Source organism: Apodemus sylvaticus, chromosome 4 (assembly GCF_947179515.1).
Source record: "Apodemus sylvaticus chromosome 4, mApoSyl1.1, whole genome shotgun sequence".
Classification (NCBI taxonomy): Eukaryota; Metazoa; Chordata; class Mammalia; order Rodentia; family Muridae; genus Apodemus; species Apodemus sylvaticus.
The window spans coordinates 79,783,774-79,810,950 of NC_067475.1; the positions used below are offsets into that span (position 1 = coordinate 79,783,774).

At 57.1% G+C, this 27,177-nt stretch overlaps 1 protein-coding gene across 7 annotated transcripts; it reads left to right on the plus strand.

Moving 5' to 3' along the window:
- The first annotated feature begins 8,015 nt into the window (after positions 1–8,015).
- Positions 8,016–26,792, plus strand: Pear1 (platelet endothelial aggregation receptor 1). 7 transcript variants are annotated; one of them, XM_052180202.1, is made up of 26 exons: positions 8,026–8,114; positions 9,048–9,113; positions 13,921–14,058; positions 14,933–15,002; positions 16,546–16,707; positions 17,084–17,188; positions 17,471–17,571; positions 18,181–18,273; positions 18,448–18,691; positions 19,509–19,629; positions 19,806–19,942; positions 20,027–20,236; positions 20,508–20,682; positions 20,775–20,895; positions 22,003–22,166; positions 22,264–22,366; positions 22,448–22,594; positions 22,766–22,891; positions 23,922–24,050; positions 24,153–24,281; positions 24,426–24,638; positions 24,792–24,880; positions 24,962–25,085; positions 25,559–25,633; positions 25,720–25,965; positions 26,385–26,792. In XM_052180202.1, exons 5-26 carry the CDS (start codon positions 16,613–16,615, stop codon positions 26,534–26,536), a joined length of 3,099 nt encoding a protein of 1,032 aa, XP_052036162.1. In that variant the 5' UTR covers positions 8,026–8,114; positions 9,048–9,113; positions 13,921–14,058; positions 14,933–15,002; positions 16,546–16,612; the 3' UTR covers positions 26,537–26,792. The 7 variants fall into 7 exon arrangements, 6 of the variants coding, with proteins under 6 accessions (XP_052036161.1, XP_052036162.1, XP_052036160.1 ...); XM_052180200.1 differs by having other exon boundaries at positions 8,027–8,114; positions 9,006–9,113; XM_052180201.1 differs by lacking the exon at positions 9,048–9,113 and having other exon boundaries at positions 8,016–8,114.
- The last annotated feature ends 385 nt before the right edge of the window (positions 26,793–27,177 follow it).

Below are 27,177 nucleotides of genomic sequence, written 5' to 3' on the forward strand. Positions count from 1 at the left end.
GGAATGCGGCTTGGGAACCTACCGCGGAAGTGGCAAAGATCTGGGGACAGCAGCGAGGAGCACCCGTCCTTCGGACAACATGACTCGAAGCTTTGCACAGGGGCAAGAAGGGACTGTGCCCTCTGTCAGCAAGTGGCCTCCCCCTCACAGAGGACACTTGTCCACAGCGCCCTGGCCTGCGGCACGTAGCCAGCCATGATGGAGGCACGTGCATGGGAGCACACACAAACAACACTCTGCCATTGTTGCTGGGTCCCACTGCCATTAACAATGTCCTTGTCCCACTGTGGCCCCTGCCCCCTCTCTGTTAATTACCTCCTGGCTGTGCCAAGTCCATTAGCTGCCCTCAGTCCCAGGGGCTGAACACCAGTTGAGATGGATAGCTATAAGGAGATGGGTGGAATGGGGCCCTGGGGACTTTGGGGGGCTTGAGGCAGAGAGCAACCTGGGGCCATAGGGTAGTATTATCTCTCCCTGTACTCTCTCTTCTCAGACAAGGGCTGTGTTGACTGGAAGAGAGGCTCTGAGAGGCTGGGGTGCTGTGGAGCACTGACCAGAGGAACCATGATCTCCCCCCCAACCCCCACCCCGAGTCAGGAGAAGAGGAGGAAGAGGTGTGGTCAACGCAGTGGGCTCCTCGGGGCTCCATCCCTGGGACAAGTCTCTGAGGAACTTTACATTCTCCTGCTCCCTCAAGAGCTGGCTTCTCAGGAGGCCAGAACAGCTGTCAGGTTCCAGGACTCAGCAGACCTGCAGACAGGTTTCTAGGGCAGCTCCGGGAGGATACCCCACCTGGCCTGTGCCCCTCAGGCTGAGGGACAGGTCCTAACTTCACAGGCCCCGGGGGTGTAAGTAACAGCCGGACGGAGTTTGCTATATTCCTATATGGGCCTTGGTCTGGCTACCCACTGTTGGCAGAAGCAGGACAGACACTGGGACCCTGGGTTCTACCCTCCTGTCCCGCTGATGTGCCAGGCGTGCCAGGCGCCTTCAGCAGGGTACGAACTTTCCCAGATAGCCTTTCTGTTCCCTCCCAGCTGTGAAAAGTGGAGGGTTTTGCTGGGAGTTAGGGCAGAAGACTCCAGCTGGGACAGGCGGATAAGTCAAGGCCATACTCACAGGAACAAACCAGTTGAGGCTAGGAGGGCAAGAGCCAGCAGCCAGGAGCCCCGGGACTCAGCAGGGTAGAGAGACAGTGCTTTTCTTCGCTCGGAATCCAGCCCGGAAGCAGAGCTCCGGCAGCCGGCTCCTACGGGGCTGAGCTCCCTTCATCTCCACTGGGTTATGTGTCCTGGCAGGTGAACTAGACTCTGACTGTAGTTCTGCCAGTTACCAGTGCTGTCACTCAGCATTTCTGTACCTCGGTGTCTGCTGCAAAATGGGAATAGACAATGGCAGAACCCTACAGGGATGCTGGAGGCTGAGACCCATGGGTAAAGCTCTCCTGGTGGGGCTGCCCTCCAGTCATTGTCCTGTAGAGACATACTTTCTTTCTTTCTTTCTTTCTTTCTTTCTTTCTTTCTTTCTTTCTTTCTTTCTTTCTTTCTTTCTTTCTTTCTTTCTTTCTTTCCTTTCCTTTCCTTTCCTTTCCTTTTTCCTTTCCTTTCCTTTCCTTTCCTTTCCTTTCCTTTCCTTTCCTTTCCTTTCCTTTCCTTTCCTTTCTTTCTTTCTTGATTTTGGTTTTTCAAGACAGAGTATTTCTCTGTGTAGCTCTAGCTATCCTGTCCTGGAACTCACTCTGTAGACCAGGCTAGCCTCGAACTCAGAGATCCACCTGCTCTGCCTCCTGAGTGCTGAGATTAACTCTGTGTGCCACCATGCACAGCTGAGACATAACTGTTTTTGTTAGTGTTCTTTCCTCCCCATTTTTCTTCTCTCTCTTCCACTCTCTCAGGCCTTGGGGACCCAGCGGGGACCCTGCTAGTCTTCAGGATGGTAATCTATCCCATCCTGAGTATGAGCAGGAACCTGGGGACTGCAGTGTTTGAGAAGAGATTCTTTGACCCCAGACCTAATTATCCCCTCTTCCTGAGGTTGCTTCAGAATAGACTGTGTAAGGGGTGGAGGGGCTGTGGGTGGGTGGGGTGCTGTGGGCTGTGGGGCTGTGGGCTTGGGGGGCTGTGGGCTGGGGCTCTAAAGTCCTCCTGTCTATGCCGGGAGGGCAGGGCAGAGCTGAGCCACACCCAGTGTCTCCTTAGCTCCACCCCTCATACTCCTAGGTTCTCCCAACAGGACTGCTTCTCCTGAGTTCGGGTAGCCTAGGAGACAGGATAGGAACCTTGGCACCCTGTGACAGGTGTTGCTGGGTTATGAACCCTTACCAAACAGGTCATGTCTCTGAGGTAATAGTGATGCGGGCCCGGAAACTGTACTTCTAAGACTTTGATCCCTTTCCCTGTTGCCTGCTGTTCCAAGTGTCAGGAAGCTCCTCTTGCAGTCTACCCTGGTGCCTCTCCTTGGATTTGAAGGGGTTACTCAGCTCCAGGCCTGCCCACGGCAGGTCTCAGCTGCCTGGGGCCTGTGGTCAGGGCTAATGCAAGCGAGAAGGGGAGGACAAGAGCGATAAAGTTATTAGTGTCTTCATCTTTGAGGGATATTGATTGCTGGGTCTCCAGGCCCATTTGGTCTTGTAATGGGGTACATGGAGGTGTTGGGAGGGGCACGGGAAGATCCCACAGAGCCCCTACCCCTTCTTCTGGAATGGCAGCCACAGAAGATCTGGCCATCAGCTGACACAGGAGACACAGTTCGTGAGTGAGTGAGAGTTCTGGGGAGATGAGAGATGGAAGAGCTGAGGGGGCTCAGGTCTTGGCGCCCTGACATTGGGCTATTTTGTGCACACGTGAGGAAGAATGTGAGCATACTCATAGCTGTTGGATGGATACGAGGTGGGGGAGGAGGAGGGGACCCCAGCCTGTCCGAAGCCCTCACCTGTCCCCAGAGCTATTAAGCAGGCTGTTCCCATGTGACAGGACTTTTGTCCTGTGTGCCCGGTTTCCTGTTCGCATGGGACGTCCGAAGAGTTGGCTGGCGCAGTCTTCTTTCTCACCTGGAGATTTGCGCGTTCCTGTCTTCATCTTGAGATGGATTTGGGCCACAGGGGCTTAAGTGTCAGGTCTGTCTTCTCCAGGCGGCCCCCCTGTCAATGTTTGCTCCAGGTTCAGAGAGGGAGGACTGGGGTGGGTACGGAGGCCAACCTTTCCTTCCTCCCTGAGAAGGGCCCGACGCCCCCTGCTTCGGGGACTCGGAAGCTCATGTCTCAGCCCCAGAGGAGCTGGTGGCCCCTCTTCTGGGGCAGGAGAGGAGGTAATTAATGAGGGGAGGCTGGACAGTGACTGTTCAGGGCTAATGTTGGTATTAATCAGAAACTGGTCCCCGGTCCCCAGTGAGAGATCAGGTTCAGCTGGGCCAGTGTGTGTGTGTGTGTGTGTGTGTGTGTGTATGCACACGCATATGCATGCACATGTATGTTCTTGTGTGCCTGTGGTGTGTGGTGTGTGTGTGTGTGTGTGTGTGTGTATTGTGGGGCAGCAGGAACTCCCGCCTCTTTCCTCAGCTCCCTGCTCTCTCCTCTTAGCTCTCCTGCTGTGTCCTTGAGCCTCCTGTTGAGGAAGTAGCAGATCTCTCCTCAAGTCCAACTCTGTCTCTAGATGTGGGTGGAGGTGAGGCAGGCCACCCCCCCTTCCATGGCCCCTCACCAGCCCCTCCTTCAGACAGGCACATTAGGTGACTCCCAGGCCGCCTGTCCAGCTGATTGCCTTTCAGCCTTCCCCTCCTCATGAGGGTCCCCCCCACAAGCTCCATTAGCCCCCCTTCCCCTGATAGCCCCTAAATCGGCCCCAATTATTCATGCAGGGGGTGTGCCGGGCTGAGCTGTGATTGCAGTGAGCGTGGAGTGGTGGGAGGTGTGAGTGGCTGGCAAGCTGGCAGGAGGCAGAGGCAGAGGCGGGGCGGGGCCAGGAGCTGGAATTCATGAGCACATGCAGAACAGTGACTGTCTTGGGGACAGGAGCCTGAAAGTCTAAAGTGTGCTGGGGGGGGGGGGGCTGCAGACTGAAAAGTGGACATTTAGGGGTCCTGGTGGGTGGGCCCATCTCAGGAAGATGAGAGGAATCGATGGCATTTATCTGCAAGGGCCAAGCCTACCCGGCCCACCCTCAGTTGTAACCAGATGTTTATGAGGAACTGGCTGGAAGAGAGAGTGAGCGCGCATCCCTCCACATCCTTCCTGAGCCCCGCCCCTGCCCCTTGTAAGGCCAGACTGGGCAAGCAGGATATCCCAGGTCCTCTCCCTGTTGCCTTGGTTGCTGTCACCTCTCTGGGCCTCTGGGAACACAGAGCTGTGTTAGGACGGTTGATGTTCGTCCCTGGGAGCTGGACTGAGCTGAGTGAGAATGAGAGGGCCTGGGTCCCACACACAGCATCCTCTCTGAGCTTGGTCAGCGAGCCTCCTCTGGGAGCTGCGATGCTCTGGGAGACCTTTCCGAGAGGCAGAAGCCCCCAGGACTTCTTGTCAAACCCTTCCCCCTGAGGCTGGGGGCCAGGCTTCTGCTGGCTCCTCGTCAGCTTCCCCGAACCCCTGAGGGGCAGCACGGCAGCTTTGCCCAGCCCCCTAGGCTCGACTTCTCCCTATAGCCTGTCAACACACAAGATTCCTTGTATGGGATCATGTCTAGCCTCGGTTAAGCCATTCCAATGGCTTCTCATCCCACACACAGCAAAATCCAGTAGCTTTGCTATGACCTAAGAGGTTCCTGCAAGATTTGGCTCTGACACCCTTGTCTTTAATATCCACCATCACTACCCACATTACACACCATAAACTACTCGTGTAGGGAGTTATCATTGTTGTGTGTGTACGTATGTGAATGCATGTGTGCTAGTGTTAGTGTGAGTGCACATGGGGAGGTCAGAGGACAGGTCCAGGTGTCACATGTCCCAGGCCTTATCATCCATCCTGTCTGATAGAGGACAGAGAGAGGACTGGAGTAGCAGGTGGGGTAGGGAGAGGGGCAGGTGTTCAGCCTGCCTGCGTGTGCGTGTGCGTGCGTGCGTGCATGTGTGTGTGTGTGTGTGTGTGTGTGTGTGTGTGTATACATATATATATATATACACACATATATATACATATATATATATACATACATATATGTGTATTTATAGACATACATAACAAATTTGTGTTTTTTGTTTTTTTTTTGGTTTGGTTTGGTTTTTTGTTTTTTTGAGACAGGATTTCTCTGAATAGCTCTGGCTGTCCTGGAACTCACTCTGTAGACCAGGCTGGCCTCAAACTCAAAAATCCACCTGCCTCTGCCTCCCAGAGTGCTGGGATTACAGGCGTGCACTACCACCGCCTGGCAAATTTATGTTTTATAAAATGTATATTTAATCAATTTTATATAATGAATTATATAGTACATGATGAATTTTATATAATTGTTTTATTATGAATATATTAATATATGTTCATTATTATGATGATTTTAGTCATCTCTCTCCGATTGCCCTCCCTCATCTCCCTCATCTCCCACTAGCACTCTTCCTCCTGAAGGAAGCTGTCCCTTTCGACTGCCATGTCTTCCTGCCTGAGTGTGGGTGGGAAGCTACTCAGTGGGGTGAGGGTAGCTTGTCAGTGTCTACACCGCAGGCGATGATGGCACTCCTCCTTCAGGAGTGCTCATTGTCCCCTGTCCCCTTAGGAGGAGGGGGCCCCAGGAAATGTTGAGTTCATGTGTGTAGCAGCATGTAGTGTCCAAAAGACATCTTTTTGCCGTGGATTCTTTCTGCCCTCCTCCTGCAGAGGTCCCTCAGCCTTGGAGGGGATGTTAGAGCTGTCATGGGTGGGACAACACTTCACTTTGGCTGGTTATGCGTTTCTGCGTCCACCCCGGCCTGCTGCGATCCGAAGCTTCCCTGGGCTATTATTATTCTCTGGGAATTTTGGGTATGGGCCTGACCAGTGTTCATCCTCCTGGCCGATATTAAATAAAGCTTGCTTTAATTGGTGGGCAGGAGGAGGGGGAGGAAGGCGGGAGGAGTCCCTAATATTGTAAATGTGGGTATTTAGAAGGCAGTCTGATGTGACTGTTTAGTCTCTGGGGCCCAAGTGTTAAACTTTTTTAGCAGGAGTGGGATGTGGGCCATAGGGCAGAATGCAGACCCAGAAAAAGAGCGTGGAGCAGAACATCTGAGCGCAAGTGGAGCCACCCGAATGTCTCACCTCAGTCACCCTCACTGGTCACTTGAAAGAGAAGGATCACGTCATTTCCCAGGCTTCAAACGTTATGGAACTCAGAGCTTGTGCTGCCTGACCTTGAGCTGTGCGTTGGTTTTTACTGCCCCCTGCTGGACGTTTAGTGGTACCAAAGTCCGACTGCGTGTTTCCTTCCCTGAAACATTGTTGCCATCCGGGGCACCTGAGCTCAGCACAGTTTACCATCGTCATCAGATCAACTGTTAAACCTCGCTGCCTGTCTCTCAGCGGGATTATAATATTAGTAATTATATATTAGTAAATGTTATAGTAAATATTATACACAATGTTAGTAAATATTATACACAAACGACTTGGAACCACAATGCTCAAGAATCAGTAACAGTCGCGACACAGCAATCCTGTTCTTGAATAGCCCAGTGCTGTCACCTGCTGCAGTAGAGGACACCCAGTGTCCCAGAAACTTTATGGTGAGGGGGAAAGATGGACATGTGAGTATATACACAGGTATTATAGAAAAAAGCCTACAGAAAGCAAATCAAACCTTTCATGGGGTGTAGGTTAGGGGTGAGGTGGGTCATTATTGTAGCATAGATCCGGTAAATGGCGAGATGGACATTTAAAATATTATATTTATTTATGTTGCAGGGGAGGGACTATGTGTCGTGCCACGGCACTGCTGTGGCCGTAGAGGACAAGTTTTGGGAGCTGGTTCTCTCCTTCCACCCTGTGAGTCCCTGGGATCACACTCAGTTCGTCAGGTCTGGTGGCAAGTGCCTTTACTCCCCTCCCCTCCCCCTCCCCCTCCCCCAGCCACCTCCCCGTCCCCAGACAGGGACATTTTAAACCAGACTTTTACTGGGATGAACACATTTGTCTAAACCAATGAAACGCCATGCGAAGTGGAATGAGGTAGATGTGGAAGGTCAAAGGTCGAGCTGAGGCGTAGCCTGACTTCACGATGGTTAGCAGGGCCAGGGGATGCGGACCAAGTTTCAGTTTGGGATGAGGAGAAAGCTCTGGAAATTGATAGTACCAAAGGTTTTGTACATGTGAAGTACTGCCTTATGCCACCGAACTGTACACTTGACATTTGTTGAAAGGATAAATTTTATTTATTTATTTATTTGGTTTTTTTTGGGATTTGGTTTTTTTCGAGACAGGGTTTCTCTGTGTAGCCCTGGCTGTCCTGGAACTCACTTTGTAGACCAGGCTGGCCTTGAACTCAGAAATTTGCCTGCCTCTGCCTCCCAAGTGCTGGGATTACAGGCGTGCGCCACCACCGCCCGGCTTGAAAGGATGAATTTTATATTGTGTATATTTTGCCACTGTAAAGTTTTGGAACAGAATCTATCAAACAGAGTGGCTTATTTTTATTATATGTCAGTCACTCTTAAATAAAGATGTCCCCTCTGTTTAGAATTCAACCTAGGGCCTGCAGCGTAAGCCACACTCCCCCAGGCCCAAGTTGTCTTTGTTCTGAGCCCTGACTGTGGTAGATGGCTTCGGAGCAGGCTGGTAGATGTTTGCTCAGCTCTTGCTCCGGACCTAGCATCATGCAGACGTCCCAATGATCCGATCGCGCAGGCTGGGCGCCCCTTCCCCGAAGGCCACCAGGGGGCGCCGCCGGGCAGGAAAGAGGGGCGTCGGGTGGATCGCGACGCTGGGAGCCGGGGCTGCTCCGGAGCCCGTCAGGTTGGGCGGCTCTCCCGTCCACTTCGCAGACAGGCGTGCGGAGGGCCGACCCCACCCGGCCGGGCTCCAGCCTCCCCGCGCGGACTTCCTGCCTGGGCGCGGGCGGAGGTCCACCCCCTTCCTGCCCGCGCAGCCGGCTCCGTCGGCCAGCAGGACCCGTCGGTGCACACACTGCGCCACCGAACTGCGAGCTCCGAGGCAGGTGAGTGACCCGCCCTGGGCTCTGGGCTGAAACCTGCGGATTGGAAAAGAGGAGATGGGGAGCCGGGGGGGGGGGGGCGCAGGGGGAGGGGGCGGCAGGGAAGAGTCTCTGGTGTGTGTGTGTGTGTCGCGGTCCGTCTAAGTGGAAAGATAGAAGAGAAAGGAGAGGGAGAGAGAGAGAGAGAGAGAGAGAGAGAGAGAGAGAGAGAGAGAGAGAGAGAGAGAGAGAGAGAGAGAGAGAGAGAGAGAGAGAAGAGAGAGAGAGAGAGAGAGAAGAGAGGGAGATAAGGGAAAGAGAGATCTAAGTAGAGGAGAGAGCCGCCTAGGTGAAAACTCTAGAGAGAAAGCGAGCAGAGAGAAGAGAGAGGGAGACCCCTCTAAGTAGAAAAGAAAGCTGCGTAGATTAGGGGCCAGAACAGGCCGTCCTGGGAGAGTGCTCTCTTCGCCCAGGGGAAGGTAGCCTGCAAGTCTCCTGGATTCCAGTGTGCGCTTTGCTAGTTGTAGAACCTTGGTTGGTACCGAAGCCCTGAAAGTAACCCTATACGGTGTCTTCCCTCCGTCCCCCAATTTCTTCTCTCTGGAGGGACTAACAAAACGCTGCTGTGTGTCTGTCTCCTCCTGTGACTGGGGGCAAAGCATGTCCCCAGGAGGAGAAAGACCCTGTTTGGTGTCCATGTGTGGCCCCTCTGTCCCTGCCTGGGCAAGGGATGGACTGCATTTGCAGCCACAGGCTGAGCCTTTTTTTGCTTTTTTTGTTTTGTCTTTTTTGGTTTTGTTTTTGTTTTTCCTGGATGCTGTGAGCCCTTAGCGAGGCAGATAGTGTGAGCCCTCCAGCCTGGGGACCCAAGCTCCATCCAGCAAGGCCCCCCTCACCTCGCATCCCCCTTTCCAGCCTCTAGCCATGGACTCGTGACTCCCTGTTTTGGACTTTTAGCAGAGCCTGCTGCCCAGCTGGGGACGGTGACCCCTGGTCCCAGGAGATTGGAACAGCATGTGCTGGGTGAGGTTCCCAGGCTCAGTCAGGCCTGAGCTCTAGGCAGGGCCGGATAAGGGGTCAGTTCTCAGCCCCTGCCTGCACTAGGCCTAGGGGGTTGGAGGCTGGTCTCAAACCCATCTCCACCCCATAGTGCAGTGCCCTACCTGCGTCTGTGTGCACGGGTGAGATGGGTGTGGGCTGGTCTCCCACCTGCCGACTAGTCCGCCCTGTTGCTGCTCTTCCAAAGCCTGCCACCTCGTCCCTGCCACCTCGTCCCTGTCACCTCCTTGCCTGCTTTTCTTTTCTCAGTGGGGTGAAGCGGGAGGGTTGGCTTCTCCACTCCTCCATCTCGCCCTATCAGACGCTCCCAGAAGAGGAAACCACCCCCCTCCCCAGGCAGCCTGCTCCAGCAGCGAGGGACCTAGAGAAAGATAGTTGCCCCAGCCCGGTGTGGGGCTCCACAACTTCTCGGCTTCTCTGAGGAAACTCCAGCTTGGTACAGGACGGTGACTCCTGGTACCTGCCCTGTGCGGTAGGGGGGTGGTGGTGGGGGGAGCTAGCAGAAAGGCAGGAGGAGAGAAGGGCAGGAGAGAGGACAGACATAAACACAAGCAGACACACAGCCTTGGCAGAATGAGGCCTGGGGAGAGACTGTGGGTACAGAGCTTGAGACCGGTCCCAGGTGGAGGAGAAGCTGTGGGGGAAGGGCACGGGGAGGCTGACCCCGAGGCCGGCCTGGGCCCCTGCTGTGCCCTGGCAGCTTGTATGTAGAATGGCAAAGTAGCCACCTAATGCGTGATAGCTAGGGGAGGAAAGGCCCTCACTGTGTCCCATGTCACCCACCTGCGTGCAGCCTGAGAGGAGGAGCCTGCAGTGGGCAGGGCTGCCTTCCTGTGCTTGCACCTGGGACTCAGTCCCCGTGTTTGGAAGGATTTGTGGACCATGACGAGCACTGTCCCAGGCCCCGAGGTACATGCCGAGGAGTCACATCTGGTCTACCCCCTACCCGCTAGGTGACACGCAGCCTTGCACGTCGGTACTTCGTACAGACCCCTGTAAGAACCGACCCCTCATCCCACTCACCAGAAGGTGGAGGCCGAGCCCCCGGAGTTCCTGACCCAGGCCAGCGCGGCAAGCTCCATCCAGCAAGGCCCCCTCACCTCACCTCACGTGGCAACACGGAGGAGAGCCATCTTTCAGTTTGTCCTTAATCACGCTCTTCAGACACCAGAAGAGGGCATCAGATTCCGTTACAGATGGTTGTGAGGCACCATGTGGTTGCTGGGAATTGAACTCAGGACCTCTGGAAGAGCAGTCAGGGTTCTTAACCTCTGAGCCATCGCTCCAGCCCTCCATCTTTCTTTTTACCAGACACACCACACTGTGTCCAGGGCTCTGGGAGGCCTGAAGGGGAGCGGAAGGAAGGCCGCAGCACTCTCCGCTCAGTCCAGGGTGTGCCCCCATCCCTGCCACACAGCTGCTGTGGGAGCTGGTGCCGGGCACCCAGGTGTGTGGCGAAGGCCTGGCCCACAGCAAGTCTGACATGGTGGCGGACAGTTATCAACAGCATTACGGGGCCGCTAGGGTCCCACTAGGGTCAGTGGTGTAGCCCTTGCCACACAGGCACTAGGTCCAGGGCTCCACTCCCAGAACCACCAAGCAAGCCTAGACCAGTGTGTGAAAGAGCCCAGTGTGGCCCAGGATGGTCTGGGAGGAAACCTTGGTCTTTAGTGGAGATTGTCACACAGGGTGACACAGAGCTACAGTGTAGCTGCCACCCAAGGCTGTCGCTCAGCCCCTCCCTAGACAGCAGTGCTCTGCTCTCAGTGGCCTAAGTTAAACTCTGCGCCTCCCCAGAGGAGGCTCATGGGTACTGACTCAGACTGGGTCATTTCCCTGTGTGGTGTGGGGAGTGGGGTGGGGTGGGGTGGGGCTGGGGAGAGTCCCACTTAGAGCCACCTTCTGAGTAGAGCTACAGAGCTCCTTTGGGCCATGGGGACCCATGGCTTTTTAAGCCTGGAGGGCAGGGAGGGGAGGGGAGGCTGGAGTCCCGGGGAGCTTCTTGGTTGAGTCTGTTCTTGAAGACTGGGAGGAACTGGACATGCTGAGGAGACTTGGGCACAGTGAGAGAGGCATGTGGGGACCTTGGCTTCAGTGGGTGTCACAGGGTTAGGTGCCTGTACAGCTGGCCTGTCCTGTGACGGGGGTCCACAGCAGGTAGTGGAAACAGGTCGTAGCCAGAGCAGAACTGCTGTATGTAAAAAAAAAAAAAATGAGGCAGTCGCTCATTCTCTATGTAGTTCAGGCTGTCCTGGAATAAATTCTATCTCAGCCTCCTGAGTGTTGGGGTTAAAGGTAAACGTCCCCTTGCCCTGCCAGCACTGTACTTTCTGAAGGAAATCTCTGGCTGGTGGTTAAGGAGGGCAGGCTAGCGGGGTAGCTCCTCTCCAGGCTTGTCCTCGTCTGGTGGCCAGACACAGCCCTTGGGTAACACACACATTTAACAAAGATCCTCGTCCCGCTTAGTGGAAAGGGCCACCTCTCCCCAGGTGGCAGTTAGGGCTGGAGCTGGGGCAGGACTGGCTTAGCTTGTGAGTCAGAATCCCTGCTGGCTCTCTGTTTCCTGGGGAGTAAACAAGGCCTCTGGTAGGCCCTCTGGCCTCCACTTCCCGAGCCAACAGCGGGCCAGCCTCTCTCTCACCCCTGCTCTGCTCCCGCGGCCCCGGCCTCTAGTCTGCCTCTGTCAGGCTTCCGGCCCCTCCATCCGGCAGACATGCCTGGCGTGCCGGAGCCTGGCTGTGGGGTAGGAGGGGCCCCGTGTGTGAGTGCTCATGGAGACTGTGGTGTGAGGTGCCACTGGGCATGCAGTCAGTGCTGGCAGAGCTAGCTCTTTTCTGTGGGGAGAATGTGGAGGTCTCACTCCTGGCCGGGAAGGGCGATGTGAGCCTGTCTCAGCCGGAAAGGCAACGCAGGAGAGAGCAAGGAGAGACAGAAACTAAAAGGCCCGCCTCAGAACCGAGCGAAGCTGCACTTCTGGGTGTGTTCTTATGTCCACCCTTGTTGGGAGGCAGACGACATTGTGTGGGGAGCATACAGCTCAACTGTACATGACAGCCTTCACGGGAATGGAAGACTTACTGACCAGACAGATCAGCAAGGAAGGGGCCAAGTCGGAGGTGCTGGGTATAAACAGTCCCAGTTAGGGAAGCCGACACCGGAGGGAGACTCTGACCGCTCAGGTGATATCACCAAAGCCACACAGCTTGTGATGGGACGGGGCTAGACCCTCTGGACTGCAAGATGGGACGGGACGGGGAGTGCCAGGGAGGTGGAGTTGGGCGCTCGCAGGTGAGGGAGCACGGAGCACAGAGGGTTCACGGAGCTGCTCAGCGACCGGCTCTGGTGTGAAGATGCGCCTGGCACGAGGCCCACCATCCTGGGATCAGGTTCTGGTCTCTCCCGGCTCCACTTCCTTTCTCCCTCGTCAGCATTTTCAACTCTGTGTTCCCGGATCATCATCGTGGGGGTTCTTCAGGGGAGGGGGAAAGAGAAAGAGAGGGAGAGGGAGGGAGGGAGAGAACAACTCCAACTCCAGTTTTTTTTTTTTTAGTTTTTTTCCTGGAATGAATGCGGGGATGGGGGTGGGGAGGGGCGCAGGAGGTCCTGTGGAGTTGGGTACAGCTAATGTGAATGGAGCAGCAGGGTTACAGATTGTCCCCAAGTACCTCATCTGTGTCACCACATTTAATCCGCACAGTAGCCTTGTGCTGGCGTACCATTCTCTGGAGCTGGAGTAAGAGGGCCAGAGTGCAAGGGCTAGCCCACGCTACACTACTCCTGGGTGGGGTGGCGGTGGGGCTGGAAATAAGCAGCCGAAGACTCTTCCTCCCGTCCCCCCTCCCATTGCCGTTTGTTGGATAAGGACAGGCTAGCAGCTCCCAGCTCCCAGGGGCCCTGGACTCACATCCTTCTCTCAGAGGCTGGGGTGCAGTCAGGGCAGAGGGGGCTCCTGGAAAGGGAACAGATCAGGGCCCCGTGGGACTTGGAGGCTGAGAGGCAGGAATGTAGCTTGCAGCCTTGCAGGCAGGAAATGGAGCCGGGCCTGGCGGATAGCCCAGCTATTTGCATGTGGAGGTGGGAGAGAAAAGTTGTTGGTTTTGACTGCCTTCCGAGCCGTTCCCACGCCTCTGATCATGTTCCCCTGTCCAGTCTCTGTCCAGCTCCCTGCTCCTATAACTAAGGCTGTAAAGAGACAAGCCCCTGGGTTCCTATTCCCCCTCCAGAAATAGAACTACTGGGAGGTCTCTGCTGCCGCTGGCTTTGGATTCCCCTTCCAGCACGGCTATGGGCCTTGGGCAGCAAGCTCCTGCGCTTCCTGAGTCTGTGGACCGGAGGGTTGAGCACCTTCTGAGAGGGCTGAGCGAGGCACTCACTCCCTGCCTGACCTGGCTCAGAATAATACAGGCTCTCATTTTGACTGGTTGTGAAGGAAAGCCATTTGGGGTTTGCATCAAACCAGAAGCTTGGGGAGACGGAGTTGGGCAGAAGGGGCTCAAGAGGGGTGTCCGAAGGCAGGGAGCTGCGGACTGAGGGCTAAGCCCCTGGACGGGGGTATAATCATAGAGGCCGGCGCTATGGGGACTGGAAGAGCCGGAGGGTCAAGGGTCAGGTGTGGGGGCCCCAGCCCCACGGAGAGAAGCCAGCTTGGGAGATTTTGGGGTCCTCATCAGGCCTGTGTTTATTTTTCAGGCTGCGAGTGGTCAGGTAAAATCCTCTGCTCTATGCTAGGACTCCTCCCCTCCTATCTCCCCTTCCTATCGTCCACCCACAGGTCCCTGCTGACCCCATCTTGGCTTGTAGCCCTGGGCAGAGCAGCTGAAGACTCCTCCGCAGTGCAGCTCCACCCTGAAGGCCTTCGGAAGGAGGGAAGGTAGCCTTTCTCCAGTCAACTACCCTCTTCGCAGAGTTGGTTAGTAATAGCTCATAATACTGCACCCCCTGTTCTGTGCGGGGCGCCACCCCGAGTCCCCAGTTAAACTATTCTCTCTCGCAGCTGGAGGGGGAGATCTGCAACACTCGCTGATGCTTCTGGTGGGGGTGGGGGAGGGGGAGGGGGAGGGGAGGGGGAAGGGCAGGTGAGGCCGCGGAGGACTACACAGCGGTGGCTCAAGCCACCTCCACCTTTATGCAGACCTCTCCTCCTGCCTTGGGCTCCACCCACCACACCACACTGTGGACCCAAGGAACAGATGGGACAGGGGCAAGCTCGCTACCTCCCATGGGTGACTCCGTGGATGACGCTGCATCCCGGCTGGAGCCCAGGAGGTTTTGAAGAATGGACTGTGGGAAAGACCCCGAGTAGGGCAGAAATGTGCAGAGCTGCGGGTTCCTTCCACAGCCCCGCCTGTGTAGCCCCCTTGGGAGGGGGGAGGGGAGTAGCTAGGACCAGTTAGCGCTAACCCTGTTGGTGGCTGGTGAGGAGGGTAAAGTTGGAAGAGAGAGTTTGAGAACCTTGAGGAAGGAACTAACTTGGTAGAGATAGGGTGTCAGGTTGTGGGTACCCCTGACTGGTGTGGCTCCGCGGACACGGGGCTCAGCATTGCTCCCTTGACCCCCCCCCCCCCACGTTTCCAAAGGCCACCATGGCAGCTCAGTAGCCAAGCCAGCCAAACGAGACCCTTCACACTGGAGCAGAGTGGTGTGGGGGGCGGAGCTCCCTGCGACCATTGTTTCTGTAGACCTGGAAGGCCTCAGACTCAGCTCTCCGCCTGCCTGTGTCTCCTGCATGCTGGGTCTACAGGCTTGCGCCGCCGCTGCCACCCAGCAGAGTCTCCCCCTTTTAGGATCCAGATCCTGAGCGCTGGGATCCCCAGGACACCATCTGGCTTCCCAGGCCCATGCTGGCCGCCACTGGTGAGTCACTCGGTTGAGTGAGAGAAGCCTCCAGTCGGCAGGGGTCCTGGGGGGTCGGCGGGGGTCCTGGGGGTGGGGTGCAGTGGCTCTGCTCAGCGAGGGAGTTGGGGAGAAGTCTGCTCTGGGAGGCAGTGGAGTGAGGAGGGCCTAGGGGAAAGTCAAGTGTTGGGGTTAAAGGTGGGGCTGGACCACAGCTGGGAGTTGGGGGTTCAGTTAGGGAGTCTGTGTTAATCTGAGAAGGCGCCCTGTCTGAGCTGAGAGAATTCATGATCTGCCAGAATATGTGGGTGTGGGGGGGCCGGGTGGGGCTGCAACAAACATTCCAGAGATACTCAGGGGTGTAAGGGTCCGGCAACTGCGACCTCTCCGAAAAATCACAAGCAGATGTGGGCATCTCTGGAGAGCCGAGCTGGAGCCTGGGCTAGCAGCGCACAGGAACACAGAGGCAGGGGGATGGCCCCCTAGCCTTCAGCCTTTCCTGAGTCTTGGCGTTCAGAGAAAAACTCATCCCACCCAGGCCCCGGCTCTCTTCCCACTCTCTGGGTGAGGCCGAGGTGTGGAACTGGTGAGGGGCCAGTTTCCTAGCTCTGAGGGAGAAATGTGGAAATTGCCCCCTTGGAGCTCACGAGTGGCTGTGTGGTCGCCCGTGGCCCACGTGAGCAGCCCTCACAGCAGGGACTTCCTGTGCTTCAGCGGTCACCTTGGCTCTAGTCTGCCTACACACAGCACCACAAACTTGCTCTCAGTGGCACCTTACTGACCTGTCCACTGGAAAGCTCTCTTGGACTGAGCCTAAGCTGGCTTCCCTTAGAACCTCCTTCATTGGTCCCAGCTTGCTAGGCTCGGGGGACAAGAGAAGTTGATATGTAGTGTTAGGAGACTAAGAGAGATGAACGTGGGGCCAGTGTGTGTGTGTGTGTGTGTGTGTGTGTGTGTGAGAGAGAGAGAGAGAGAGAGAGAGAGAGAGAGAGAGAGAGAGAGTTGTCAGGGAGCAGATAGAAAAGGAATGTAGCACTCAAGCCAGGCCTGAGGCACAGAACTCTAGGAATGAGAGCTGGGCTCAGTGTGTGTTAGCAACTGAGCTGAGACCTGGAGCCACAGAAGTGTGCTAGGAGCACCGTTCTGGGGAACCTGGAGCACTGTTCTGGGGGAGCTGGAGTACCATTCTGGGGTAGCTGGAGCACTGTTCTGGGGTGGCTGGAGTACTGTTCTGGGGTGGCTGGAGCACTGTTCTGGGGTGGCTGGAGCACTGTTCTGGGGTGGCTGGAGCACTGTTCTGGGGAAGCTGGAGCACTGTTCTGGGGGAGCTGGAACACTGTTCTGGGGGAGCTGGAGCACTGTTCTGGGGGAGCTGGAGCACTGTTCTGGGGAAGCTGGAGCACTGTTCTGGGGGAGCTGGAGCACTGTTCTGGGGAAGCTGGAGCACTGTTCTGGGGAAGTTGGAGCACTTTTCTGGGGGAGCTAGAGACTGCTCCATGGAGCAGAGAACTAAGGAGGCAGTGGGCTTGTCTCTTCAGCATGCTTCCTGCTTGAATCTCTGCAGATGTGTCCTTCCAGCTGCCGGCTGCAGTGCTGTTCCATTGCCGAGTGCCCTATTGCAGGCCTCTGCAATGCCACTTTGTCCCCTCCTCCTCCTGGCCCTAGGCCTGCGGCTGGCCGGGACACTCAACTCCAATGATCCCAATGTCTGTACCTTTTGGGAAAGGTGAGACGGGCCCAAGCTTGACGTTTGTCCCACAGGGGTGGCTCCTCCTAGGAATCTGTTTCTGGTCTCTTTGCACCCTCCGTGGTGTTTGACCTTCCCCACTTCTGCCCCCCGCGCGCGCATGCGTGCGTGTGTGTGTGTGTGTGTGTGTGCACGTGCGTGTGTGCGAGCGGCTTTGGCTCTTAGGATGAGAGACAGCTCTGGTAGGAGGAGTCCTAGAACAACCCGGTTCTAGAAGCCTTTACAGGATGGGTAGGGAGCAGGAGGAGGAAGCCCAAACACTGGGTACTGACCTCTCCACGGTGAAGCCTGGCCTGCCTGCACCGGGCAGTCCCCAGTCTCCTCTCCTTGCCCCTGACGCCTTCTCACCCCACAGCTTTACCACGACCACTAAGGAGTCCCACCTGCGCCCCTTCAGCCAGCTCCCAGCTGAGTCCTGCGACAGGCCCTGGGAGGACCCCCACACCTGTGCTCAGCCTACGTGAGTGCTTCAGCCTTCTGTGGGCCAGGAGCCGGGTAAGCCCGGCCTCTTAGTGCTCAGAGGACCTTCTGACCTCAAGGCATTCACCTGTCCACAGGGGGGCGCCCATGTGGGCTGGGAAGGTGTGTCCGGTTCGTTGAACACGTGTGTGGCTGATGTGGGCAGGGAGGGGACACTTAACCTCTGACCTCCTCTTGTGCCTCACTGAGGTGTGAGGGGAGTGAACTGGGCAGGCAGGGCCTCAGCTAAGAGCACTGATGGCCACCTCCTGGGCCACTGCAGGGTTGTCTACCGGACTGTGTACCGTCAGGTGGTGAAGATGGACTCCCGCCCACGCTTGCAGTGCTGTGGAGGTTACTACGAGAGCAGAGGGGCCTGTGTCCGTGAGTCCTGAGTTGGGTAGGGGGTTGGGGGAGGAATGGAATGGGAGGGGACCAGTCACCTGAATTTTCCCCTGCCCTGGTGAGGGGTGCCGTGGTGGGGTGCGACTGTCTGTTACTTCGGTTCCTCTTTGGCGGGTAGCTGTAGCCGGGGTTGGGGTGACAGGGCTGCAGGGCGGCTGGTGATGGACGCTGGCTTGCGATTATCAGTCTCTCGTTCCCTAGCATGTTGTGAGCCTCTCTTTAGATGGGATCCTGCTTGTCCTCTGACCGTTCATTCAGCTCTGACCAGTCAGTCACCAGTCCCCACAGACTCAGCTTCCCAGCCTGACTCAACCCTCACCCCAGCGTTTACCCTTTCTGAGCATACACACCTGAGAATCCCCCTCACCCCCCATTTCCACACAAGATGTTTAGACATGTTCACAGAAAGGGGTCAGGGAGTCCGGGGGTCCTAGCCAGCCTGAGTTGCGCCCCGAGTCTTCATCTCAGACAGAGCTGGTGCTGGAGGAGCTACAGGGCCCGGTATGGGAGGAAACGGCTCTGGCTTCATAGATTAAAGGTGGGCAGGCAGGTGGGGGCATTTTCTCATCCGTTTTTGTCTCTGGTCAGCACTCTGTGCCCAGGAGTGTGTCCATGGCCGCTGTGTGGCTCCTAATCGGTGCCAGTGTGCCCCAGGCTGGCGGGGTGACGACTGCTCCAGTGGTAAGTTACTAGTCACTCTGGGGTGATGTTTTTAAATCAGAGTGCATTGCTGCTAGCCGCCTTTTCTGGAGATGTGGAAGAGGAGGTGGGTGTGTGGGCGGTGAGACTGGGCCTACCTGGAAGCTGAGGAGGGTCTAAGTCCCTGGTGACTCCCTTCTGTTTTCTGTTCCACAGAGTGTGCCCCGGGAATGTGGGGACCACAGTGTGACCAGCTCTGCCACTGTGGCAACAGCAGTTCCTGTGATCCCAAGAGTGGGGCGTGCTTTTGCCGCTCTGGCCTGCAGCCCCCCAGCTGCCACCAGCCCTGCCCTGCTGGCCACTATGGTCCTGCCTGCCAGCTTAGTTGCCACTGCCACGGGGCATCCTGTGACCCCCAGGATGGAGCCTGCTTCTGCCCCCCAGGGAGAACAGGGCCCAGGTGTGTGACGAGGCTGTAGGCTTAGGACCACACATGAGGAAGTGATGACGCTGAGAGACTGACATCTTAGCTCAGCCCTGCTGGGTACCAGCCAGGCAGCCTTGAGTAGCCATCAATTCCTCGTGAAGGATTCCCTAGACCAGCTGCCACTATCATAGCATTAGAAAGGTGTGTGTGTGTGGTGAGAGACAGAGACACATAGAGACAGAGAGACAGACATACAGAGACAGACATACAGAGACAGACACAGACATACAGATACAGAGACTGAAATAGACAGAAATAGACACACAGACACACAGAAAGATACACAGAGACAGACACACAGAGAGACAGAGACACAGAGAGAGAAAGAGACACACAGACAGACAGACACATGGAGAGACACAGAGACACACACAGAGAGAAAGAGACACACAGACAGACAGACAGACAGACACACACACACACACACACACACACACACACACACGGGGAGGGGGGTATGTCGTCAAGTGAGGCTGAGATGCAGTCCTAGGCAGAATCCGGGACCACGTGTAGTGGGGGCTGGGGTGTTGAGTTCTCCAGGGTGCAGACACTGGCTAGGACCAGGTATCAAGAGCAGACCATCTGGGCAGGGGAGGAGATGCGGAGGTCTGCCTGCCTGCGGGAGGAGCAGCCCTGTCCTACACCCTTGCTCTCTCCACCTGTCGATGCTGGGGTGTCCTGGCCAGTTAGCTGCCCCAGAGACCCTTCTGTGCAGGGGGCAGCCCTGGGGAGCAAAGGGCCCTCTGAAGTTTCTTCCTCATGACCCTCTGACCTTACCCCTATTCCACAGCTGTAATGTGCCCTGTTCACAGGGCACTGATGGCTTCTTCTGCCCCAGAACCTATCCTTGCCAAAATGGAGGTGTTCCTCAGGGTCCCCAAGGCTCCTGCAGCTGCCCGCCGGGCTGGATGGTATGAAGGGTGGGAGAGGGGGTGGGATTCCTAAGAGAATTATGTGGGTGACTCTCCACAGGGCCATGGCCAGTGCTTTCATGGGATGGGCACTCAGGGCCCTGGAGAGGCCTGAGCGCCGTGAGCCTTTGGTCATGAGAAGAGGATTAGTGACTTTTCACTCTCCCCCCCCACAGGGTGTCATCTGTTCCCTGCCATGCCCAGAGGGCTTCCATGGACCCAACTGTACTCAGGAATGTCGCTGCCACAATGGTGGCCTCTGTGACAGGTTTACTGGGCAGTGCCACTGCACTCCTGGCTATATTGGGGCTCGGTGAGTGTGTGGCCCTAGGGAGCTGGAGTGGAGGGGGAGGTGGTGGAGCCCAGGTCACACAGCTGTATGGAACCTGGACCCCAGGTGCCAGGAGGAGTGCCCTGTGGGCCGCTTCGGTCAAGACTGTGCTGAGACCTGTGACTGTGCTGGCGCCCGTTGCTTTCCTGCCAATGGCGCGTGTCTGTGCGAACATGGCTTCTCGGGTGACCGCTGCACGGAGCGCCTCTGTCCAGATGGCCACTATGGTCTGAGCTGTCAGGAGCCCTGCACCTGTGACCCAGAACACAGTCTCAGGTGGGCTGTGGGAAACACGGGCACGGGAGACTGGGTTTTGATCAGGCGCCTCCAGAAATCATTAGGGTGCAGTTAAGAGGGGCACCGATGTCACAGAAGAATTGAGACGGGGTCTGGGGAAGGGGCAGGAGCGGCCTGGGCAGCCCTCCTTGCCCAGCCTGGCTCTCTGGAGGATCTCCCCAACCTCTGGCTCACCACTTGGGCTCTGGGGAGCGGTTTTGTTTTTTGTTTTTAGCCTGGTTTAGAACCCCATGTCCCCCTCCGCCCACAGCTGCCACCCGATGCATGGCGAATGTTCCTGTCGGCCAGGCTGGGCGGGCCTCCACTGCAATGAGAGCTGCCCCCAGGACACGCATGGCCCGGGCTGCCAGGAGCACTGCCTGTGTCTGCATGGCGGCGTCTGCCTCCCCGACAGCGGCGTATGCCGCTGCGCACCGGGCTACACGGTGAGCCGGTGCCCCACAGCGGGAGAGGAGTTGGCTCTGTAGGCTCCGCTCCGAGCCGCCCCTCCCCCTCCCTCTGCGCTTTCTGCCTTCAGGGGCCTCACTGCGCTAACCTTTGTCCACCCGACACTTACGGAGTCAACTGTTCCTCCCGCTGCTCCTGCGAAAACGCCATTGCGTGCTCTCCCATCGATGGCACGTGCATCTGCAAGGAAGGTAATGGACTAGGGAGGGGCAGACCCGCTGCGCGCTGAGGGCGGGGGGGTCGGGGGGTCGGGGGTGGGTGAGGAGAGCACCCGCAGGGCTGAGCTTATTAGAGGTGGCCCTGTGGGACCGGATCCGGGCTAGTTTCTGCTAGAATACTCTTCTTGGCCTCTCTTATAGTTTCTGCTAGAATACTCTTCTTGGCCTCTCTTATTGGTCCCTGTCCAGGTTTTCCCCATCCTACTTCTCCCTGTTTGTTTGTTTGCATTGAGACAGAGTCCCGCTATATTTGGGGATAGACTCAAAGCCTGAGCACCGTTGTATTTCAGTCCTCTGGGGTGCTGGGATCACACAGAACACCTTTGTTTCTTTGTTTTTCTTTCTTTCCTCTCTGTTTTAAAATTATTTATTTTATATATACACTAGAACATTGTAGCCATCTTTAGACAAACCAGAAGAGGGCATCAGATCTCATTACGGATGGTTGTGAGCCACCATGTGTTTGCTGGGATTTGAACTCGGGACCTCTGGAAGAGCAGTCAGTGCTCTTAACCACTGAGCCATCTCTCCAGCCCCCAGGACACCTTTCTTTAGCTACAAACGTCATACTTGTCCCTAAAAGGTGCAGACCAGAAGTCTCCGTGGTGAGTCTCTCTCACCCTCGGTTCTATGGAAACATAGCATGCCAGTGCCGATGAGGGCTCCAAGGTCTGGCCCTATGACGGGTTGGCAGCCCTTAAACTGTCAGATCAAGAGGCTGAATCAGACTTAACCAAGCTTCAAGTCTTCCGCTCGGTTTCTTCCTGTTATCCTACAGATGACCTGGTGGGGCCGCCACTGTGAGCTGGGGCTTGTGGCCAGCCTCCTCCTTTCTGTAGGAGAGACACGGGAGGCCCCGGGCGGGATGGAGGACACGGGAGGCCCCGGGTGGACTGGCAGTGGCGGCCAGGTGGGGTAGAAGCCATAGGCAGCGAGGCAGTTGAGCACTGCATCACTGGGAGTGTTTGACTTCAGCTGCTGACAGTGCTCAGCATCTAGAGTGAGTGCCCTTCTCAGGCCCAGTCACAGCATAAAGCCGGGGCACCCAGCACCCAGAGTGTACCCGCTTACCCTGTCCAGGTTGGCAACGTGGTAACTGCTCTGTGCCCTGTCCCCCTGGCACCTGGGGCTTCCATTGCAATGCCAGTTGCCAGTGTGCCCATGAGGGAGTCTGCAGCCCCCAAACTGGAGCCTGTACGTGCACGCCAGGGTGGCATGGAGCCCGCTGCCAGCTTCCCTGCCCGGTAAGTGATCACAGGCCGCCTGCCTGGGGGAGGGGAGGACAAACACCCCACCTCACGCAGCTGACTAGCCTACTCTCCCCTCCTTTTGCTCTCCAAGAAGGGACAGTTTGGTGATGGTTGTGCCAGTGTCTGCGACTGTGACCACTCTGATGGCTGTGACCCTGTTCATGGGCAGTGCTGGTGTCAGGCTGGCTGGACGGGTGAGTGTGCTGGGCTGTCTAGGCCCCGGGTCTGCTGTGGACTTGTACTCCACAGGGGATGACCCTGGTTGTCCCCTCCAGGCACACGCTGCCACCTGCCTTGCCCACAGGGCTTCTGGGGAGCCAACTGCAGCGATACCTGCACCTGCAAAAATGGTGGCACTTGCGTCCCTAAGAACGGCAACTGTGTGTGCGCGCCAGGGTTCCGAGGCCCCTCCTGCCAGAGGCGTGAGGCTCACTACACCCCAGCCCCTCCTGTTAGCAGTTCAGATTGGGGAGCCCCCTCCACCCTGTGGGTTTGGCCCCTGACTCCCATCTCCAGGATAGTTATTCCAGTGGGAAGGAGGCAGGGCATCCCTGGTCAAGGACCCCTGGGTCACCATGTGTCCCTTTCCTCAGCCTGCCCACCTGGTCGCTATGGCAAGGGCTGTGTGCCATGCAAGTGCAACAACCATTCTTCCTGCCACCCATCGGATGGGACCTGCTCCTGCCTGGCGGGCTGGACGGGCCCTGACTGCTCTGAATGTGCGTAGCAGCTTGTGTGGGGCACTGCACTCCGGGTTCCTCTCCTGGTCCTGGGCAGAAAGCCTCCCTCAGTGATCTGTGACACAGGAGGACCCTGCCATCGCCTTCAGGCTGGGTGCCAGCGTTAGTGGGAAGATGTGGCCGTGGGCACGTCAGAGGGGAGCATGCCTGCCCTTCAGCATGGGAACCTGGAAAGGGCAGGGCCCTTACGGAACAGCAGACCCGCAAAAGATCCTTCTTGGAGATATTTTTAAAAAAAATATTTTAAACTATTATTCTTTGGAAATTTCATGCACATATCCTGTCTTGATCCAACCCCACTTTCCCGCATGCCTCCTGACAGGTCTTCCTCCCACCCACATGTGCAGTCCTTTCGTCACCTGCTGAGGCCAGTCTGTCTGCCCGCGTGGGTATGGGGCTGGCCTGGGACCTGGGCCCTCCCCGCCCCCATCATGGCTGCTCTCTAGCTTTCTCACGTTATCTTTATCGTGTCCCCCCCCACGTGACTCTATGGTGATGAGGTGGTGACTGGCTTTAGGCAGCAGGCCTGCTCTGAAGGGAGCAGGGAGCTGCTGCCCCGAGAGAGCGCGTTAACTGCACTTCCAGGAGGCAAGGCATAAGGAAGTGATCTTGTCGAAGTTTCTTGTTTTGCATAGGACGCAGTAGCATCTGCTACTGGGTTGTTTGCTAGGCTCACACACGGAGATGATGCCTTAGGTCAGGTGTATTACACATGCCTGTAATCCCAGGCACGAGGCTGATGTTTGAAAACCTAACAAACAAGGCCAGCGCTAAGCCCTCCAGGGGCAGTTGGCAGCCTGCGACTCCCTAGCACTGGGCACGTTATCTTGTTAGTCAAGTGCAGATGTCAGGTGGGTAGTGGGCCAGCTAGCTGGAGGTGAACATTAGAGTCATCACCTTAGAAATGCCCCTCAGAGCCTTAGACTCCCCAGGAGGCGGCCAGGCTGAAGACTTCAGAGATTCTGAGGGGATGGCCAGGCCTTGGCTGACAGCCCCTTGTCTCCTGCAGCATGTCCCCCAGGCCACTGGGGACTCAAATGCTCCCAACCCTGCCAGTGTCATCATGGTGGAACCTGCCACCCCCGGGATGGGAGCTGTGTCTGCACTCCAGGCTGGACTGGACCCAGATGCTTGGAAGGTACCAACAGAAGGCGGACTCTCGGTATCCACCACAGCCTCTGAGAGGAGACAGCAGCCTGCTGGCTCCATGACCCCTACCTGCCTTCTTGCCTGTTTTTAGGCTGCCCATCAAGAATGTTTGGTGTCAACTGCTCCCAGCTATGCCAGTGTGATCCTGGAGAGACGTGCCACCCAGAGACTGGGGCTTGTGTCTGTCCCGCAGGACACAGTGGTGTGCACTGCAAAACGGGTGAGTTCTTAACCCCTTTGACCCTCGTTTTCTCCTAGGATCTGGGACCCAGGGCCCTCACACCATCTCTGCCTCCCTTAAACCGCACTCATGCTCACTGGCAGAACAGAGGTGCCCGTCTCAGTGCCCACTCCCATGTCACAGGAAACCAGGAGTCCTTCACTGTAATGCCCACCTCTCCTGTGACCCATAACTCACTGGGCGCCGTCATCGGCATTGCCGTGCTGGGGACCCTTGTGGTGGCCCTGATAGCACTGTTCATTGGCTACCGCCACTGGCAAAAGGGCAAGGAGCACGAACACTTGGCCGTGGCTTACAGCACTGGGCGGCTGGATGGCTCTGACTACGTCATGCCAGGTGAGCTGGCGTGGGGCTTAAGTGACTGATGGGCATGGGGGGGGGCTGCCAAATACACCCCCCATGGGATGGAGGGCATCGGGGAGGGGCAAACCGCTGTTGCCCTGGCCTCCTCCTGTCTCTGAGCTACCTGGCCCCGTGTTTGTCCTGCAGATGTCTCTCCGAGCTATAGTCACTACTACTCCAACCCTAGCTACCACACACTGTCTCAGTGTTCTCCTAACCCCCCGCCCCCTAACAAGGTCAGTGCGTTGAGGGGGTGCGCTCTGTGGGTGAGATGTGCTTCTCAGGAAAGCCTCACCCTTGCTCATGCTCCCCCACAGGTTCCAGGCAGTCAGCTCCTTGTCAGCTCCCAGGCACCGGAGCGGCCAAGCAGAGCCCATGGGCGTGAGAACCACGCCACACTGCCCGCTGACTGGAAGCACCGCCGGGAGCCCCATGACAGAGGTAGGAGTTTGGAGGTTGAGGCCGGGATGAGTGAGAGCAGCCTCACCTGCTGGTGAGGTCGGGCTGGGGGAGGAGCCTGGTTCCAGAGGTTGGGCTGGGGGAGGAGCCTGGTTCCAGAGGTTGGGCTGGGGGAGGAGCCTGGTTCCAGAGGTTGGGCTGGGGGAGGAGCCTGGTTCCAGAGGTTGAGCTGGGGGAGGAGCCTGGTTCCAGAGGTTGGGCTGGGGGAGGAGCCTGGTTCCAGAGGTTGGGCTGGGGGAGGAGCCTGGTTCCAGAGGTTGGGCTGGGGGAGGAGCCTGGTTCCAGAGGTTGGGCTGGGGGAGGAGCCTGGTTCCAGAGGTTGGGCTGGGGGAGGAGCCTGGTTCCAGAGGTCGGGCTGGGGGAGGAGCCTGGTTCCAGAGGTTGAGCTGGGGGAGGAGCCTGGTTCCAGAGGCGGCCTGGGAAAGCCTCAGGCCTGACTTCTTACCTTTCCTCAGGCACCAGCCACCTGGACCGAAGCTATAGCTGTAGCTACAGCCACAGGGACGGCCCAGGACCGTTCTGTCATAAAGGTGTGAGTGCAGAGACATGGAGGGGAAGGAAGCCGGTTCGAGGAGCCAGAGCCTCCCAGAGCCTGATTTTCTTCCTTGGTTCTTAGGTCCCATCTCTGAAGAGGGACTAGGGGCAAGCGCGATGTCCCTGAGCAATGAAAACCCGTATGCCACCATCCGAGACCTGCCCGGCCTGCCTGGGGAAGCCAGAGAAAGCAGCTATGTGGAGATGAAAGGCCCTCCATCCGTGTCTCCTCCCAGGCAGCCGCTTCACCTCCGGGACAGGCAGCAGCGGCAACTGCAGCCACAGAGGGACAGTGGCACCTATGAGCAGCCCAGCCCCTTGAGCCTTAGTGAGCCCTCCTTGCCCCCAGCAGGGCAGACAGGGCCTGGGAGGGAGAGGAGGGAGAGGAGGGGGGAGAGGGGGAGGGGGGAGGGGGGAGAAGGAAAGGGCTGTGTATGGCAAGGCCAAGGCCTTTGGGTGATTTGGTCTCAAAGCAGGGATGATATTGGGAGAATTGCCCTCCTACGCGTCTGTTCCTCCTCTGAAGGTTGAGTGTTTGAGATGGTGCTTGAATAGCACCAGAGAGAGAAATAGAACCCAGAAAAGTAGAGGGCGAGCTGGGAGAGGTGGGCGGGTGGGGTACCATCCTGGTGTTTGGCCCAGCCGACCCACACGCATTGCCCTTCACTTCTCTATGGGCGGGAAAAGTTAGGAGGAGGAGCCAGAGCAGGCTGAGGAGTCACCCCACCCTGTCCTCTCTGTCTGCAGATGAAGAGTCTGTGGGCTCCCGGCCCCCTCTTCCTCCGGGCCTGCCTCCCGGCCACTATGACTCTCCCAAGAACAGCCACATCCCTGGGCACTACGACTTGCCTCCAGTCCGGCATCCTCCATCACCTCCATCCCGGCGCCAGGACCGCTGAGGAGCCATCGTGGCGTGGGACAGCGCCTGTGTACCCTGCCAGGAGCAGGGACCGGACCGGCGGGCCACGGACAGACACACTTGGTGAAGCGAACAGAGACCGCGGGAGACACTAGTTGGCAAGGTGTCTAACCCTCTTTTTCCAACCCACTGCTCAAGTCCCCCAGGCGCTGCGGACATAAGCTGGTGGGCAAAATGTCGTTGTATACGTCTGATTTTAGATTGGTTTTTTAAAAAAATCTGTGTTGGGTACCTTTTCTGAGTGATGCCCAGGCTGTGTGTGTCTAGTTGGCTTTAGAGGATGCCAGGTACAGGTTCTGCCTTCTGCACGTCCCAGCTTAACTAGTAGTCAGCGTCCAAGGTAACTAGTTAAAGCTCCAGCAGCAGGCCCAAATTCCCTGCGCGCCCTCCACTCCGTGATCCCCCATGTCTTTCTCAGAGGATTGCTCCCACCTCTGGTGTTCGTCTTTCCGGTACGCCTTGGACGATGTAGAGTCAAACGCTCCATGCCTCGATGGCCCCGCGGTCCACCCTTCCCATCTGGCTTCGCTCCCCCCACAGTGAAGGGTAGCTGCCACCCTTCTTCCCACCCCAGGAATCGGCACATCTGAGTTCCTTAGCTACCCCTTGAGTCCTGCTTGT